This window comes from Rutidosis leptorrhynchoides, chromosome 6 (assembly GCF_046630445.1).
Source record: "Rutidosis leptorrhynchoides isolate AG116_Rl617_1_P2 chromosome 6, CSIRO_AGI_Rlap_v1, whole genome shotgun sequence".
Lineage (NCBI taxonomy): Eukaryota > Viridiplantae > Streptophyta > Magnoliopsida > Asterales > Asteraceae > Rutidosis > Rutidosis leptorrhynchoides.
The window spans coordinates 428,759,559-428,779,224 of NC_092338.1; the positions used below are offsets into that span (position 1 = coordinate 428,759,559).

At 35.1% G+C, this 19,666-nt stretch overlaps 3 protein-coding genes across 5 annotated transcripts in view; all 3 read right to left on the reverse strand.

Annotated features, from left to right (window-relative positions):
• The window catches only part of LOC139851522 (uncharacterized), a 158,268-nt gene that overhangs the window by 50,918 nt on the left and 87,684 nt on the right, over window positions 1-19,666 (reverse strand). For 2 of the 3 annotated variants that reach the window (XM_071840603.1, XM_071840602.1), the window contains exon 3: window positions 438-538. In XM_071840603.1, the coding sequence (XP_071696704.1) occupies window positions 438-469 (32 nt within the window). In that variant the 5' untranslated portion in view covers window positions 470-538. Of the gene's footprint in view, window positions 1-437; window positions 539-1,020; window positions 1,159-19,666 lie in introns of those variants that run through there. The other variant, XM_071840600.1, reaches the window with a different exon arrangement.
• LOC139855219 (probable disease resistance protein At4g27220) lies at window positions 4,032-19,425 on the reverse strand. The gene is made up of 7 exons (XM_071844457.1): window positions 18,959-19,425; window positions 12,288-14,929; window positions 6,818-7,366; window positions 5,961-6,512; window positions 4,537-5,268; window positions 4,143-4,453; window positions 4,032-4,059 (listed from the first exon to the last, which is right to left on the reverse strand). The coding sequence occupies exons 2-7, from the start codon at window positions 14,433-14,435 to the stop codon at window positions 4,032-4,034; spliced, it is 4,320 nt and encodes a 1,439-aa protein (XP_071700558.1). The 5' UTR covers window positions 14,436-14,929; window positions 18,959-19,425.
• Window positions 14,493-14,921, reverse strand: LOC139855220 (uncharacterized). Its single transcript, XM_071844459.1, has one exon. The coding sequence runs from the start codon at window positions 14,919-14,921 to the stop codon at window positions 14,493-14,495; it is 429 nt and encodes a 142-aa protein (XP_071700560.1).

Sequence of the window (19,666 nt, forward strand, 5' to 3'; positions counted from 1 at the left end):
GAAAACTGCATAACAAAAGGTGAAAAGTAGAGCAGACAATATACAGGATATAATAATAATAATAATAATAGGACCAAAAGGATGATACCCAAATATATCAGCTAGGCGGTGTAATAGTAGACGGTTATAGGGATTCATTGGCTCCATCTCCAGCACCTTGTCTAAGCTACAATACAGCATAATAAAAGGACTACTTATTTCCCTGTATACCAGCAAAAAGAGACAACTTGCATAAACAACTAAATAACATGATTAACTACATCATAAATAACAAAATGAGTAATGCTATATATGCACAAATTCAAGCCTTCTCCACTCAACATCTAACAGATCATATATTACATGTATCTCTCCTTCCCATTCTCATTGATTTATACACATTTACCAATCAAAAGTTTCGAACTTGAATTAGGTCAGTAGTTAAAAGGATGCAATACCTTGTTTCATCTTGAAGGAAATCCACTAGCATATCCTCTACTGAAAGAACAAGGTGCTTGCAAGAAAGATTGTCCTTTACAAGACAAGCTAGTTCTTCTACCTGCAATTTTAGTTGCAATTCAACCACATATTATTATCAGAAATTAATATGATGACTATTAATCTTCTTCGAGAGAACTATTAAGTTGTAATTTGGATCTGAGAGTTTGTTTAGATAACATAATTAAATGTTAACAGACTTTAAAATAATCAACGTGCAAATAGACAACAATAACAACAGTGTAAATAAAATAAACGGAAAAACTGTGCATTAATGGAAGGCTAAAAGCAAATATGCTACCGAGCATTTTGACCATTTTCGAAAAATGATTTGACCATAATATGATTTCCGATTGCCAGGGTACACACACACACACCTTACCCTGCAAACTAAACACAAACACAAACACACACACACACACACACACACATTACCCTGCAAACTTACGCATACATTACCGTGCAAACTACAAACATAAATCACTAAAAAAAACTATCTAAGCATCAAAATTGGAATGATTTGTAGAAAAATAAGAGCTTTACCATCGAGAATTGAGTGAGACTCATGTTATAAATTAACAGTTTTATACCAATTTGTTGATTTTTCTGGTAATTTGACGAAACCCTAACTTCGTGTGAACGAAATTTTGATGATTTGGAATTCTTTTTTGTTTCTGGTTTCGTATGAGGAAGGATTTGTGTTTGACATCTTAAATGACCCTTTTAACCTTATTGCTTTAGGTGTTCAACTTGTTGAGTCTTACGGCCCGGAGTCTCAAATTGGGCTAGTAAAGTAGTTCCTTTTGGGGCCAGTTTTTGAAATGACCATTCTGGCCTTATGCTACGAGGATAAGCATAAGCATGTAAATAAATTGAAAGAACAGATAAAATTTATGTATGTATGTTCTTGTTCATGTCACTGATAACATATGTTTGATCGTAAACATAAACATTACACACGTATAAAACGAATATATGGATTAGTGATCAATCACAAGATTATTGTACGGCTTAGAAATTATAAAAAGTCTCCTCATTTGAATAAAATTATCGAATAAAGATATAAAGTAAAATTTTTGAATTTAGATAACAATATAAACCTGAAGTATAGAAAAGTTTTACTTCATCAAGTTACCCCTCTTTCGTATAATTATATACTCCGTGATTTACCTGAAATTTTTTACTCGTTTAGCGAGTCAACTATTCCAAAGGTTCGATAATTAATTTAGAAGCACTTAAAAGCTACGTAGTATATATTCCATTGTAAAACTGTTGTATTCATTTTAAAATTATCGTAAAACACATAACCATCTACTCCTTAATTAACTACTCCACCCGTCCCAAAAAAAACAGTCTTGTTTGACTTTTTGTTAGATTTAAGATATAGTAATGAATTGTCTAATTTGTCCTTTATTGAATGTAGTTATAAAGAGTAACTAATAAATTAATTGATATATTTAAAGTTAAATTTCCAAAATTAAAAAGGACATAATTGGAACTTTAATTATGTTTAATAGTTATTTAGAGAAAGTGACAATAATTTTGGGACAAACCAAAAAAGAAAGGTGGACAGCTTTTTTGGGACGGAGGGAGTAATTCAGAAGAACCGGGCCATTTAACGGTAATGCAAAGCCCAGTTGTATTGGCGGATTTATTTCGTGTTATTGGACCATTTGATGAGACTTTATTCTAGACTTAATTGCATCGAGATTTCATATCCTCACATTCATCGACTTTCCAATTTTAGCTTGAATCATACTCGACATTAACGTAGATTTAGCAACATTACCAAGTTCTGATTGTTCAAACAAACTAAATAAAATCATTGTATTCGAGCTTCACCCGTGGGAGTTTTACCACATGCGATGCTCGAATGGATTCGCAGTGGGATTTCCTCTGAGGGACGGTACATATGACTGTGTTGGTTTGTCGTAGGAAATGATCTGGGTAGGTGAGTTCCGACATTACGTTAGACCCCGGTCAGTAATTCCTAACCGCCGTTAATAAAAATCAGCCTTATACAAACCAACCCCTTCCTAGCGAATTATGTCCACTCTGATACCTTTACCACACAGATTCAGTCTTGCACTAATGTGTATACGTGATAAATGTGAGACAAGAAACGTATCATTCAACTGCAGTTCTTGCAAGTTGTGACTCATTAAATGCAAAACAACGAGAAATTAGAAATAAGTAAACATCAAATTCGTATAAGTTTTGACTAATCCACACAATGTGTTCTAGTTAATTTTGAAGCCAAAAAATTGGAAATTATTTTGACTTGAGCCATATGTTCAAACATTGTGCCTAGCTCCCAATTCAAGAAAACAGATGTTAAAATAAGCCACCATTGATAACCACATGTGTGTAGCAAAAACAAAAAAAAAAAAAAAAAAGTTACGAAGTGCAATAATAGGGCATAAGTTTCTACATCCATTAATTATTTCTTTTTCCGAAAGAAACCCAAGCTTACGATCATAAGTTTGAGACAACGAATATTAAAATTACACAAAATCCGAATTAGTAATGAATTTGGGATTTTATTCTGGTTTGCCTAACTTCTAATTCTCACGTTTAAATTGATTGGAATATTTTTGGCGTTATTCATCTTCATGGCTTCCAAAATTGATCCGTTACGAAAAGAGATGGACACGACGCTCTTCGCAAGGATATAAATAATTGATTTGGGCTAGTGAATGTTTATGGGGAAGAAGAAAATAAGAACACTTACGATATGGATAGTAGACAAACGAACAAAACAATTTGTGAACTTTTTTTGTTTTTTTATATCTCTCTCTTAAGTGTATACAATTAACTACAGATAAGAGGCTATTTCTTCTCCCAAATTTACAAGTAACATGACTAGTAAAATAGAGGCTTCTTCCCTCTTTGATTCACCATCGATACATTTATAGTAAGAAGTAAATCAAGCAACTTTCTCCATGTTTCCCACTGCCTGGAATCATGGGCACTTGCCAACGAACATGGGATTGTGGAGTAACTAAACGAGGTAATGTAAATAACCTCCTCCTTTTACCCTTTCCCATCGTCCTTGTTTTTCTCGGAGTCGGTTAGATCGTCTCGGATCAAAAATGGCGTCCCTGAGGAAAATGAATAAAAAATATGTAAAACTGATAAATATTACAAAGAGCATGCATCGTTGGAACTTATAAAAACTAAATAAACATAAATGAATTCTTTTTTAAACTTAATAAAATACCTGTTGTTTATTGGTGATTATAAAGGAGTTGATGTCTTGTTCCCCTATATCAATAAAGCCTTCATTTGTCTCTATTCCTTTTAGTTCTGGAGCATCCACAATGCCGTTGGTGAAAACTGATAGTTCTGGACATTCTTTGATTACCAATGTACTCAATGATGGCAACAGAAACTCCTTCTCCCATAAGCAAAATCCTTTTATACTTCCAAGATGTTCAAGTTTTAAGGACTTTAGGCAAGGTAACTCTTTTCTCTCATAGTCATCATCTTCCTTAATAATTTCCGTCAATCTATAGCAATGTGTGACATGTAGCTCTTGGAGTTGCATGAAACTACTAACCATTGAAGTTACAAATACATCGTCTAACCAATTACAATTGTGAATAGAAAGTTTTGTCAGGTTCGGTAACTCTAATTGTCTCCACTTATTGTTCTTCCATAAGTACCTCAAATTGCTCAGCTCTTCTAAGTCCACTTCTCTTAGTTTTGGAAGTTTCACAACACTAGTTTGCGATTCGTTGTTAAAATTACTATCTGTCACTTCCAATTCTACTTCAAAAATCTTGTTTGCCTGTTCACACCTCTTTGCATGTATCTTTTCGAGATTTTTCAGTTGTAACAACTCGTCGAATGCAATAATCACTTCGCTTCTTCCGTTTTCCACATTTATTTCTTTAATATCCTCTAAAAAGAGAGGTTTCTCATCATTTGAAATTGCAGGGCAGGAAGTTGTACTCTCTAAACTCGGGGATGTGATCTGCACAAAACATATAAATAAAAACGATTATTAAAGATTGGACATTTTCATAATTACACAACGCATAATAAATATATATGTACCTGATCAGGTGAAGGGGACGTCATATAGAAGTTATAACGTTCAGGACTAAGTTTTCCGAAGATTGGATATTCCACATACTTGAGCCTCGGAGCTATTGACTTACTACATGTGAAAGCTGCCATTTTGGGGCATTGTTCAATGTAAACATCATTCAATAATGGCCATTGGAATTCTTCTATTATCCCCGTGAAAAAACCTTCAAGGTTTGACAGAGAGATCAACTCAATTACTTCCAGACGAGGAAACACAACAACAACCTTATTATCATTAGGTGTTGTAGTAGTTTGGTCTCCTTCTTCTTCTTCCTCCCTCACAATCACTTTCATTGCCTTGCACCTTTTTATTCTTATCTCTTTGAGTTTCTTAAGGCTTTCAAGTGTAGAAAATGTGAATATATATTTCAAACTGTCACATTTAATGATATGCAACGTCTTTAGGTTTGACAGTTTATGAGCAGTAATGTTTCCATGTCTCAGTATTGGACGAGAAGTATTGGTAGCACCACTTCCTTCATCAGAGATAGTAGTACTATGAAACCCATTGTCGTTCTCTACTGTAGATGAAAATACCTCCTTCATTGAGTTGCAGTATCCTATCACCATCTCTTCAACCTTTACCCATTGCCCTGTTGTATAAGATGGAATCACACTTGACAAAGCATCACATTTTCTTATATGTATCTTTCGAGAGTATAGGCATAAGGACCAGTAAACGACCCCCACCTCAGGAACCTGTAACTTAAAATGCCAATTGTATTAATAGAGCTTAACTATAACTAATGGTTGTTACCAATGCAAAAAAAAAGCAAAAGAGAAATTAATTAAGGTTGGGGGCGTTTCAAATAATAACACGCTTGCTTGCAAGCAAGCTCTCAGCATCACAAAATTAATACTCCGTATTAATATTTGTGTATTAACGTAATCGTTCATATGGATATTCTAAACAATAATAACTAAGAGGATCGAACTCTAGACCTCTTCATTGAAGTAAATCGAACATTTAGGAAATTATAATCCTAAGGTCAACTTTCAATATATTGATTGAAGAATGTTAAGGGTGATAAATATTTTTTAATGATAAAACTAATCACTGGAGCCTAAAGTAAAATAACAACAGTCGTACTTTAAAATTCATAACTACGAGCATCCCACGAGCTTAATTATAAAATGAACGTGATTATCATAAATAATCTTTTAATCGATTCTTCAACGACCGTGCATCACATGGGCTAAAAACCTAGTATCATATATATCTAACTTAATAATGACAAATACGATAGCTTAAAATTAAGTTGGGCGAACATGAATATAAATGTAACAAATGGACAGTTCTGAAAATATAAAAGGTTCTGAAAGACAAATTTATATAATAATATAGAGATAGCTACATTAAGGTTAAGAATACAAGTACACTCAAGACTTACCTTGAGCTGATCATGAATGAGATTAGTTGTACCCTTAGCTACGCCACCACCAACATGCTTGAGAATAGGAAGCCTATAAAGAGTGAATGAATCAAGATGACGGAATAAAGTTGTAGTAGATGGTGTCATCTTTTCATGTTTATCATCATCTCTGTTTGAAACTACTTCTTCCATGCCTTTACAATCCCAAATTTCGAGTTTCTTTAGGTTGGATATGAGTGTCGCCATGAGAGGTGCAAACAAGTACTTGATACTCTCGCAATTATCCAACTCTATGGTCGTGATGTTATGGAATAAGGATGTTGGATGTTGATTTTGACAAATAAAATAGTCATTCCAATTACACTTCCACACATGAGTCATCCTATTCATATTCCACAATTTTAATTTGCAAGGTCGTTGCTTGGGCATAGTTGTTATCAAGTCTCTACTACTTTGACTTTGACTCTTCATGTCAAACACCACATCCACATCATAACTAATTAGTGTAATGTCAGGAAGCTGACGAAAAGTGTGTAAGAGAGATGATGGGATTGCAACTACAGGAATCATCTGCATAAAAGGAATTACCCAGTACAAGTAACTTAATACAGAGCATTATTCTTACATTTTCTCATTTTGACATTGAAGTCTTTAACACAAATAACCTATGTATAAAGCGGATTTTCATAATTATAGTATCTTTCGAACAGTTGTAGACTTATAATAAATTTTAAAAATTACACGTGTCCGTGTGGTTTGTGAGTAATTACAAGTTGGGTTCCGAATGTGGATTGATTTGCAAATATTACGTGGATCGTCCCCCTGTGTAAGAAAAACTAAAATTAATGTAATTGTATAAAATATGACAGCCATACCTCTTGTTTTTGGTCATGTGTTAGCAATTCACTCCTTTGTCCACAAGCGATAATATCGATGTAGTTAAGTGCTGCCATATTAAAATAGATGGTGGTAGGCATGAATATACTTCTAAACTTATCACAGTTCTGAATTCTTAATGATTCTACGCCTTGAAAATCATGGATGATAATACCAGAACCAGAATTATTATCATCTCCTCCTTCTATCCTCCACACCTCTTTTAAGTTCTCTAAATTAGAAACTTCAACACTTCTTAAGCTGTTGCTGCTGCTGCCACTAACATTACCAATACTTCCCTGCAAGTCTATGTTGAATAACACTTCAATGGAACTACAATATCTAACTACAAGAGTTTCTAAATGAGTCAGTAATCGCATTGGATTCCTTGGAAAAAGATTCACCATACTCTTACAACGGCTCACTTTAATCTCTCTCAACGTGGAAATATAGTCAACTTCCTCCAAACTAGTAGCAGTTTCACACCATATCTCCTTCAACTTCTCCATTCCATTAATTTTCAAACTCCCCAACTTCGGGATCAAAACCTACACAATAATTAACACTTGTAATATCCATAAATAGCTAACAAGATTTATTGTTAGAATTAGTTGTAGTGTTTTGATTTAGTTGAATGTGATTGATTAGTTTTAGTTAGGATTGTTTATTGATTAGTTGAATTGTTGTTGTAAGTGAGGGGATGTTTTATAGAATATGAAGACTTAGTGTTAGTGTTTAGAAAGGAATGGTTTTTATTTCTTGAAATTTTGTTGTGTTTTTGTACATCAACTTTGCAAACATCTTAGCCTATTTATAGGCCTCCTAAGTTGGCTAGAATCATCTAGCAATTGCTAATCTAGATTATTCTAATTAAATATCTACTAGTTAATATCTAATACTACTACATAATTCTAGATTAATCTTTTTATTCCTAATTACATGTAGATGAGTCTAGAAATACATTACTATATTTCAACACTCCTCTTTAATGTATTTCGATGTTACTCCGAGCATGTTGCGTAGGAACTCGAACTTTGGTCTTGGAAGTGCTTTGGTGAGTATGTCTGCAATTTGCTCTTCAGTTTTGCAGTATTTTAATTCAATCTCTTTCTTAGCGGTGACTTCTCGTAAGAAGTGATATTTGATATCAATGTGTTTTGTTCTACCATGAAACACAGGAGTTGCCATTGCAATTGCAGACTTGTTGTCGCAGAATATTTGAGTAGCTTCGTCTTGTTTTTCGCCCATGTCTTCAAGTATTCTTCTTAGCCATTTAGCTTGATTAGCTGAGTTTGCGGCTGCGACGTACTCGGCTTCGGCTGACGATTGTGCCACGGTTTCTTGTTTCTTTGATGCCCATGAGAAGACTCCAGATCCAAGTGTGAATGTGTATCCAGAAGTACTTCTCATGTCATCCACCGATCCGGCCCAATCACTATCTGTGTATCCATGAAGCTTCGAGTCTATAGTGGGCTTGTACCATATTCCATAGTCTATGGTACCTTGTAAGTATCTTAATATTCTTTTTGAAGCTCCGTAATGTATTTGTGTAGGGTTTTTCATGTACCTGGATAGTAGACTGGTTGCGTACATGATGTCTGGTCTTGTGGCTGTTAGATATAGTAGACTTCCAATGAGACTTCTGAATCTTGAAGTGTCCGCTTTCTCTGATCCATCTTCTTTTCTCATCTTCTCATTGACGACTAGTGGCGTGGAGACAGTTTTACAACCGTATAGTTTAAATTTTTTCAGGAGATTTTCAGTGTATTTCTTTTGGCATATGAAGATGCCTTCATTTTCTTGACTGATTTCGATGCCAAGAAAATAGCGCATCAATCCAAGGTCGCTCATCTCGAATGTTTTCATCATGTCTTCTTTAAACTCTTGTATCATTCTCTCATTGTTTCCCGTATATATAAGATCATCAACATACAAGGAAATAATGAGAGTGTCAGAGTTACCTTGGGTTTTGATATAGAGTGTGGGCTAACTTTGACTCCTCCTGCTGTCAATCGGCTATACCAAGCACGTGGTGCTTGTTTAAGTCCATATAGAGCATTCTTTAGCTTCAGGACTTGATCTTCTTTTCCCTTCTGGATGAACCCTTGTGGTTGCTCTACGTATATTTCTTCTTCTAGAAACCCATTTAGAAAGGCTGATTTCACATCTAGTTGGTGAATCTTCCATCTTCGTTGAGCTGCTAGCGCCACAAGAGCTCTTATAGTATCCAATCGTGCTACGGGTGCGAAAGTTTCGTTGTAGTCGACTCCAGGCTGTTGTGAATAGCCTTTAGCTACTAGCCTTGCTTTATGTTTTTGTATAGAACCATCAGGATTGAGCTTTGTTTTGTAAACCCACTTTACTCCAATGGTTTCTTTATTTTCTGGATGATCAACTAACTCCCATGTGTTGTTTTTCTCGATCATTCTGATTTCTTCATTCATAGCAGCCACCCACTTTTCATCTTTGGATGCAACTTCATAGCTTTCAGGTTCTATAGTTGTGAAGTTGCAAGTCTCGTACACCTCTGCTAACTTTTTGACTCTTCCAGGTGTTGACTCTGGACTTGATTCGTCTTGTGTTAATGGTAATGTTGCCGACAGAGAAGTTGGCGTAGTAGGGCTCGTTTCTCCAGTACTTTCATGACTAGGATCCTCCGTTTGTAGTGGTTGTTGAGCTGGAGTTTCTATAGATATCCTCGGCAAATATGTTTGCTTTTCAACTTTATCTTTCTCCCAGTTCCAAGAAGCGTCTTCGTCAAACTCCACGTCTCGGCTAATCACGATGTTATTAGTCTTCAAGTTGTAGACTCAGTAACCTTTTGATTGTGTACTATAGCCCAAGAATATTCCCTTCTCTGATTTTTCTTGGAGCTTGTGACGTTTCTCCTTAGGAACATGGATGTAGCAGATAGATCCAAATACACGTAGATGTTTCGCCGACGGCTTCCTTCCACTCCATGCCTCAATAGGAGTCTTGTTTTCGACGGCTTTCGTGGGACATCGATTTAGTATATATACCGCTGTGTATACAGCATCAGCCCAGAAACTGTTTGGAAGGCCTTTTTCTTGTATCATTGTTTTGGCCATTTCCACTACAGTTCTATTTTTGCGTTCAGAGACGCCATTTTGCTCAGGAGCGTAACCAGCAGTGAGTTGACGTTTAACTCCTTCATCTTCACAGAATTTATTAAACTGTGTAGAGGTGTATTCTTTTCCTCTATCACTCCTTAGTGTTTTAATATAATGGCCACTACTCTTTTCTACGAAGTTTTTGAACTTCTTGAATATCGTAAATACTTCAGATTTTTCACGTCATTCTAGAATAGTCATCGATGAAGAGGATAAAGTACCTGTTTTGGTTAAGTGACGGGGTCCTCATTGGTCCACATACGTCAGTGTGCACCAACTCTAATATACCTTTCGCCCTCCAGGCTTTGTCACTAGGGAAAGGTTTTCGATGTTGCTTGCCCATGATACAGCTTTCACACGTGTCAGTGATCTCTTCTATGTTCGGCAAGTCTCTCATCATATTCTTTTGTTGGTGGATTTTTAGTGCGTGGAAGTTAAAGTGGCCAAATCTTCGATGCCATAGCCATGATTCTTCAACTTGAACTTTCATGGCCGTGTCTCTGATATACTGCCAGCGAAGCGGAAAATTGCGATTCTCCATTGGCACTTTGGCTATTAATTTGTAGTTGTTTTTCTTGTCACGGATGACACAACAATCATCCTCGAAGAGTAAAGAGTAGCCGTGCTCCATCATTTGTCCAACACTTAGCAAGTTACTTGCTAGGCTTGGTACTAGAAGAACATCATTGATAGATCGAGTGACGTTATTAGTTTGAACAGTAATAGTACCTTTGCCTTTAGTATCCACGAGTTCTCCATTCCCTAACTTGACACGGGACTTTACGGAGGTGTTGATACTCTGAAATAGCTTCTCATCTCCTGTCATGTGATTGCTGCACCCACTGTCGATCAACCAAGTATCGTCCCTCTGTTTATTTGCGACATGACAGGCATAGAATAGCTAATTTTTGTTCTCCAGTATATCTTCGCTTTCTTCCGTGAAGTTAGCTCGATGATTTTGTTTTAAACGGCAATCTTTTTCTAGATGCCCAAATCTTCTGCAGTTATTGCATTGTGGCTTTCCTTTGTGAAAACAATCTTTCTCCAAATGGTTTGTCCTTTTGCAAATACCACATGGAGGATAGGTTTTTCTTCTCTGATCGAACCCGGTTCTGGGTTTTTCTCCTCCTCCCGACTTTAAGTCGAGATTTCTTTTCCCCTCATTATTAGATTTCTGAGACCTTATTTTGAGTTTAGACTGAAAGGCACTTTCTAGTGAGTTTTCACTACGCCGACTCAGTCTAGCCTCATATGCTTCAAGAGAGCCAATTAATTCCGTTACTGACAGAGTCTCGATGTCTTTTGACTCTTCAATAGCGGTAATGACATGATCGTATTTTTCGGTCATACTAATAAGTATCTTTTCTACGATCCTTTTGTCAGTTATATTATCTCCATAGGCTCTCATTTGATTTACTATTTCTTTGATTCTAGAATAGTAATCTTTAACGGTCTCGGTCTCTTTCATATTTAAATTTTCAAAATCTCGTCTTAGAGTTAGTAGTTTGACAGATCTTACCTTGACGTTTCCTTGAAATTCTTCTTGAAGTATTTTCCACACCTCCTTGGCTGTCGTAGCTCCCATGATTCGTGGAAAGATAAGGCTTGTTGAATATATCCTAGAGCGGCAGCATTTCTTACAACATTTTTGTTGTATTTTTCCTGTTCTTCCGCGGACAGAGTTTCGACGTCTTTTGGAGTTGTAAAACCGACTTCGACAATATCCCATAAGCTTTGAGCTTGGAAATATGTCTTCATTCGGATACTCCAAAAATCATAGTTATCACCATCAAAGATGGGGACGGGAATATTGTACGCACCAACGGTAGTCATGGTGTACTCGAACGAACGCCCAAACGGCTCTGATACCACTTGTTATAATTAGTTGTAGTGTTTTGATTTAGTTGAATGTGATTGATTAGTTTTAGTTAGAATTGTTTATTGATTAGTTGAATTGTTGTTGTAAGTGAGGGGATGTTTTATAGAATATGAAGACTTAGTGTTAGTGTTTAGAAATGAATGGTTTTTATTTCTTGAAATTTTGTTGTGTTTTTGTACATCAACTTTGCAAACATCTTAGCCTATTTATAGGCCTCCTAAGTTGGCTAGAATCATCTAGCAATTGCTAATCTAGATTATTCTAATTAAATATCTACTAGTTAATATCTAATACTACTACATAATTCTAGATTAATCTTTTTATTCCTAATTACATGTAGATGAGTCTAGAAATACATTACTATATTTCAACATTTATATACCAACTACATCTATAAGACGAGTTTTTTGTTAATTCAAATTATGTGTAACTTTTAGTATTATTAATGTATTTAATTACCTTTGAGTTCAAGAGTAGTTGCATTCTGGAAAAGATACAAGTCATGTTTGGAAGTGAATCCAGACTCAATTCCATAAGTTGTGGTAGATCCATGACTACTTCGTCAACATCACACAATCTTACAAACTCAGGTAATTTCTTTAGTTCTAAAAACTTTAGCTTGAGTAATTTAATCGCTTTATTAGCTCCACTATTGTCACCTTTTACCAGTGATTCAATAAGAGGACACTCTGATACTGTAAGTCTCTCAAGTTTCGTCAGACTACTTACAACATTAACTGTGAAGATGCATGTCAAGTCGGCACATTTATGAACTTTAAGAACGTTTATATTGCAAAAGGAATATTCAGAAGGATGCTTCAGAATATCTTCTAGAGAATGCATTCCGTTTGTACATAATCCAAGTTCCTCTGTTTTCTCAAACAGCTCATCAATTTTGCATTCCGAAATCTCTTCCTTGCTTGCAACAAGTTTTAATGTATTTTCAGATGTGGACGCCCCCAATTGAGCACCCAAAGATATCCTAAACCTTTCAAGTTTCTTAAAGGACACATTCTTCGGCTCGAGAATACTTTTGAAGAATTCCTCGACTTCTAATGCAGTGAGTTTATTTGAAACCATCTTGAGTCCTTTACAACTATCTTCTGTAAACTTTATAGGATACCAATATCGAGCTCTCATATAGAGCTCTTCAAGTTTGTTTAAACTTTGAAAGATGCCATCATCAATACAAAGGTCAGCAGCACATTCAGTCAGATCTAGTAACTTCAGGTTTTTTAACTTCCCTATGGCAGATGGTAGATTCGAGATGCCACAAAACGCCAAACTGAGTACTTCCAAATTAATAAGATATCCGAGGAAAGAGATATCGCCCAACGATTTGCATGAATCAAGACATAGTGTTCGCAGGGTAGTTAAGCGCCGCGGAAGCAACGGTTTATGAATACCCGTGTAAGCCACCACTTGAAGTTTCTGCATTCTTGTATAAAAATCTTCTGGAAACTTGGTTAGCTTCTCACCGTCCATTAGGCTCAGAAGTGTAAGGTTTGGCTGATTAAAATCTGCAGGAAACTCAACCATACCACCACACTTTAATAATATTCTTTCGTACGAATCTCTTCTAAGTTGATCTGAGATATTATCGTTGTTAACAAGTGAAGCTTGCTTAACTTTTGAAAAATTGCTTAAAACAAAATCACGTACGAGATCATGAATATTGACATATCCTGTTTTGTCACTTTCAATCAACAAGTTTGAACGTATGAGATTTTTAACACAAGCCTTCACCCGTGTTCTTGCTGTTGAAACACTGTTCAAATTATTATTAAACAGCTTCAACCCCCATCCATACCTCGTCAAGTCCTCTATTCGAATATTATGGTCATCCGGGAACAAGCCAGTTAGAAGAAAAATTGCTTTCTCATCATCATTTTTGAGATAGTCGTACCTAATCTCAAAAACATTTTCAAGCATAAGAAGGCTATTGTTCTGGAAACGAACAAGCGCATCTTTCCAGGTATCTTTGTCTTTATTATCTCTAAGAGTAGAAGCTATGGTTTTTATAGCTATGGGCAAACCACCACATTTCCTTAAAACATCTTCTCCGATTTTAATGAGGTCGTGATCACCGTCAGAAACGATTCCTGCAATTTCCCAAAACAGTTTTTTCGCTTCTGGTTCTTCTAACACAACAATCTTGAAAATACAACAAGGTTTAACACCCATTTGAGTGCAAACTCTTTCATCACGTGATGTGAGTAACAACTTGAAACCTTTTGGCAAAGGATTTGTTAACCCGATATCTTTAAGATCCATCTCTTCCCAAACATCATCTAATATAACCAATATCTTCTTTTTACCATCTTCTGATATCCCTTCAAACCTTTTATGAAGACGCTCAGCCCTATTATGTTCATCATTTTCAGTAAGAGATCGACCGGTGTTCTCTGCTACAGCGTCTTGTATCATCATTTTGTTTTTACTTTTCCCAATAACCACCTTTACAACCAAATCAAACATATTCCTATCCTCCGCAACCTTTTTTAGTTGTTCCATCATCATGCTCTTCCCCACACCACCCATCCCACATAAAGCCATCATTTGGCACTCATTGTTTGGTTCAAGTGCTTTTAATGCTTTATCGAACATCAAATCTCTACTGGACTTGATTACTTTTTGGGTATCAATATCACTAGCAACCGCTGGTTAAGAGGTGGAAGGCCTTGTAGAGTGAACCCTACTAAGAAGCCTTGGTTCATCACTCCATTCGATTTCAGATTTTCTTTTCTTGAGAATGTCGATATCCATGAGGATATCAGATGCTCGTTTACCTGCTTTGTACCTCGCCTTCATGTTGAAGCATCCAATTCTAACGGTTGAAATATTTCTTACTTCTTTGGATACCCTTACGAATTCTTCCAACCAAACTGGTACATAATGAGGTATCAGAAGATCTTTTGCAACATTCATCTCCTTCTTCCTCTTCAGATCACTTGCCATCGCATTCAATTCCACCATTTTTGTAACCATTTCATTAACAATGTTTCTAGAGGAAACCAGGTAACCCACGTGTCGCTTAATGACTATCATTATAGATTCAACGACAGGTGTGACAACTGGGGCTAAAAGATCCATTTTCCTATCTGTAATTTAATACAAACAATAGAGTAGAAGTATTCACTAAAAGACAGAAATGGATAGTGACATATATAACCATAATACAACAACAATACTCAATTCCACTAATGTGATCAACTGATGAAGATGAACAATAGGTTATTCTAGGAGTCACGGTTAATGATACATCCCTACAATGTGTGTTGACTGGGGGTGAAAAATCAGGTGTGTCAAAATTCGTGCGCACGTATATGGTCAGTGTTCCAATGGTGAAAGCAAATGCGGTAAAGTGGACAATTAAATGTGTGATTGCTACTCGTGCAAGGTTTTAATCGGTAATGTCCATGTGTTTGTTCTATCTATGGGTTTATTATTTGTTAGAAAGTTAAATCGGGTGGATGATATCGTGTATGGATGGATTGCTTGGGCAATGGGGGCGATTATGTCGGGTCTGGCTCAAACGACCCATTATCTCCTAAACTAAGGAGATAAGTGGCGTATCCAAAAAGGTTCTTAGTCCCAAGCTAGTAACCTAAAGATCAAATTATAGCTCAGAGGTATAGTATTTTTGGTGTCGAAAGACTTCACTTGCTCGTTGGTTAACGAGTGAAGTGCGGTGTGATTCGGGTGTCTCATTTAACGATATCAAAAGGAGGTATAATTAGCGGGTCGGGTTGTTACCGTGCGAAGAAACAGGTAGAAGATGGGTGTTGCTCAAAATCTTCAAGTGAGAGATTTTTGGAGTGTGAGGAGTTTGATCAAAAAGGAGAGAACTCAATTGCTGAAGAGTCTCCCATATAAGGAGAAAGTTTCCCTCATAGGGAGGTGGCTCCCATATAGGGAATATTGAACTCACTTAAGGAGATTTGGTCAAAACTATTTCCGGTATAGGGAAAAAGGTCTCCCGTATGAATGGTTTGATGGGCTAAAATTGGATTTTGACTAGGACTACTCGTTGTGTTGCGATTTTAACTAGTATAGCACTATAAATTCCTTCATATGTAGCCTAAATTGTACCTATGAAAATTAATAAAAGAATACTCTTTGTTGGCCAAGGATTGAATTAATATTACATATAATCTCGTTAAATTCTCGTGTTTTTATGTTTTTACTTTCGTTCTTCGTGTTCAACACATATTTGTTTGTTGTCTTGTGGGTTGATAACCAGGTGGTTGTCAAGTTTTGTGAGGGCTCACTCATATATTCCTGTAAGGATTAAAGTTTAGCCGTGGTCATTGTCTGATATGGTTTCTATATTTTCGAGATGTCAATTTCCGTTTTTTGTAGACGCTATGAACGGATCTTAGAATCAGTCTACTCGATCTAAAGGCGGAAACCAATATATCTAGACTTAATTGAATAACGGGTTGTTCACATGACCGAATTAGTCGAACCTAGACCTAAATCTAGATTAGAACGGAATCTAGAATGTGTTATTATGTGGGCTGGAGGTAGGAGACGATAGCAGACCATTTGGGAATGATTAGGGTATGTGAGAGTGTGTAAAATATCAATGAAACACGAAACCCGTATATATAATGTCTGCAGTGACAGTCGGTCGACTGACTTTCAGTCGGTCGGCTGCCTGGTCAAGTCAATTGATGATCAACTTACACTGACCTGGTCGACAGTGACTGTAAGTCGATCAACTGACTCTGTTTGTCAATCAAATTTCTGGTCAGTTTAACTAATGATTAATACATTCACGCACTATATCAAACATTTCAATAGTCACCATTGTAATTACAAGATTAAACGTAATGAGAATGAATTACACATTAAGAATATCGAACTTTTTTGGGAAGCAATTTTTTAGGGGGAAGTAATTTTTTTTTTCTTTTTAAATTTATTTTTTCAAGCATTAACATCACATTAAGTATGAATATTTAAAAAAGACATTTTGTGATAAATGTTATTATTTTGGAGGAAAAACGCTCGAAGAAATAAATGATAACATTCATTGCAATGAATGATTTGCTTCTAAAATTTTTTAAAGGGTTAGAAATCGGGGTTTGGAAATTAGGGTTTAAAAATTAAGGGGTTAAAAATTAGGGTTTAGCTATTAGGGTTTAGAAATTAGTGTTTTAGGTTTAGAAATTAGGGTTTTGAGTTTAGAAATTAGGGTTTAGATTGAATTTTTAGCACGAACAGTTTAGAGTTTAGGGTTTTGGGTTTTGGGTTTACCCTAAACTCTAAATCGGGCTAAATTTCGAAAAAAAACACTTCACACAAGATGAAAATAAAACGATGCAAATAAACTCTGATTAAAACATTACTCATGATGAATGTTATCATTTATTTCTTTGAGCGATTTTCCGCCAAAATAATAACATTCGTCACAAAGTGTCTTTTTTAAATGTTTATATTTTCATGTGATCTTAATGTTTGAAAAAAAGAATTTAAAAAAAAAAAAAAAATTACTTCCCCCTAAAAAAGTGCTTCCCTCTTGATGATGACTATATATATATATATATATATATATATATATATATATATATATACATATATATATATATATATATATATATATATATATATATATATATATATATATATATATATATATATATATATATATATATATATATGTGTGTGTGTGTGTGTGTGTTTTAAACTCATTTCAAACATGTCTGACCTGCTTGATGCTTCTTAAATAAAGATAAGAACTTGACGACCCAATAGACCCGTGCAAAATTTCTTTTCCCACCAGAAGCAACCCAATAGGTCAAAAATAAGACCCAAACAAACCCATCTTTAATGATATAGGGTGGGATTGCCAGGCATAATATATAATTTAATATATATATATATATATATATATATATATATATATATATATATATATATAGTGGTAGGATCAAGGGGGAAGTAACCAATCGGGGGGAAGCGGGAGGAAGCAATTTTTTTTTTTTTCGTTTTTTGAAAAAACTTTGTTCACGAACATTATAGATTGGATGAAATTATGAACATTTAATAAAGACGCTTTGTGATACGCTCTAAAAACACGATAATTGTTATATATTACTTCTTCGAGCGTTTTCCCGCAAAATAAAAACATTTATCACAAAGTGTCTTTATTAAATATTCATATTTTCATCCAATCTATAATGTTCGTGAACAAAGTTTTTTCAAAAACGAAAAAAAAAACATTTGCTTCCCCCCGATTGGTTACAGTATTATAATAATAGAGGTGAAAAGTGACCACTAACCATTACAAGTTTTTGTGCATTGAGTACATGTTTTTTATTACAGAATTTTTATTGATGCATTTATCAAAAATCTAAGTTGTAAATTATATATTCAGGAAATATTATAAATTATAAATAAAATATATAGCATTACCTGTGTTGGGGGTCGAGTAAGAGAAATATTGAAAATTTTGAACTGCACAACCAGATAATAATTCAGAACCAATGTTGTTCTTAAGAAGAAGATAAAAATTGGTGTGAGTTTGTGGTTGAAATTTAAAGACAGGGAAAATTGCTATTCTTCCTCTTCATTGATAATTAAAGTATCAATGCTTTACTTTTCTTTTTTTTTTTTTTTTTTTTTAAAGAATCAATGTTGTGCATCCTCTTCACTCTTTCACTTATGTTCTTCCTTCAATCATTAATAAAAGTTGGAATCAATGCTTGTTCCTTTTCTCAAGAAAAATCTTTAACAGAAGACGGTTACAAAATATTACATATGACTAAATATTATTAGAAGATTTACATCCAATTCAAGTTTACAAAGAGTCAAAGATCTATAAGTTATAAAAAGAGTCAAAGATTTGATGTTACAAGGAAGGATTGCATGTTAAATCTCTTCAACTATACAAAAACCAATGTTGGATACTACTTGGATAAAAAGATAGCGTGTGAATGTTACCGATAGTTAGTGATTTGTTGAGGTGTATGTTCAACCGGGTTTTGACGTAACTGAGTGTTAATATATTAGGTTATGTTGGTTTATAGATTAGGAGATGGTGGTAATATATATACTTACAAAATTCAAGAAAACATAAAATGGAGAAAAAAAAAAAAAAAAAAAAAAAAATCAACTTCATTAAGTACCTCATGTTTATTGGCAATTATAAAGGAGTTGATTGATGTCATGTTCCCCTACATCAATAAAGCCTTCATTTGTCTCTATTACTTTTAGTTCCGGGGCAGCCACAAACACCTTGGTGAAAACCATTAGTCTTGGGCATGATTTGATTACCATGTTACTCATTGACGGCAATGAAAAGTTCTTCACACATAATCCAATTAAAGTATCCAAGATGCTCAAGGTAATACTTTACAGTCATCATCTTGCATACTACTCCCAACCATCGAAGCTGTATATACTCCAATAATCTTCATACAAATATGAACAAAAAGTTTTGTTAGGTATGGTTGGTAACTCCAATAGTCTCCACTCATTGCTCTTAAATAAATAATTCAAATTCCTCCTCAGTTCTTATAAGTCCACTTCTCTTAGCTTCAGCACTTTCACAACAGTCTGTGATTCGTTGTTAAATTCACTATTCTTTGAATGAATCGTTGAGGGTGTCGGGAACTCGGTATGAGTTTGGTAACCGACGGAAGTTATCGAGCTAGTGGGAGTTTGTCAACTAGTAGAGTGGTGGAGATGATTATGCGGCGTTGTTATCCAATGTTCTCAAGATTAGTGTGATGATTTCGGGTAACACTAGGGCTTCGAATACTTGCCTTACTCTCCGATGGCAAAGAAATTTGCGACTGACTGGTGGTACGAACCAAGTTTCTTCTCGAGTAGAC

Coding starts and splice junctions, on each gene's coding strand:
- LOC139855219 (XM_071844457.1), bottom strand. CDS start 14,435: ATGTTCGATAAAGCATTAAAAGCACTTGAACCAAACAATGAGTGCCAA. Junction 6,513..6,817: donor CACATGACCAAAAACAAGAG/GTATGGCTGTCA, acceptor CCTTTTATGCAG/ATGATTCCTGTAGTTGCAAT. Junction 5,269..5,960: donor TCATTCATGATCAGCTCAAG/GTAAGTCTTGAG, acceptor TTTAAGTTACAG/GTTCCTGAGGTGGGGGTCGT.
- LOC139855220 (XM_071844459.1), bottom strand. CDS start 14,921: ATGGATCTTTTAGCCCCAGTTGTCACACCTGTCGTTGAATCTATAATG.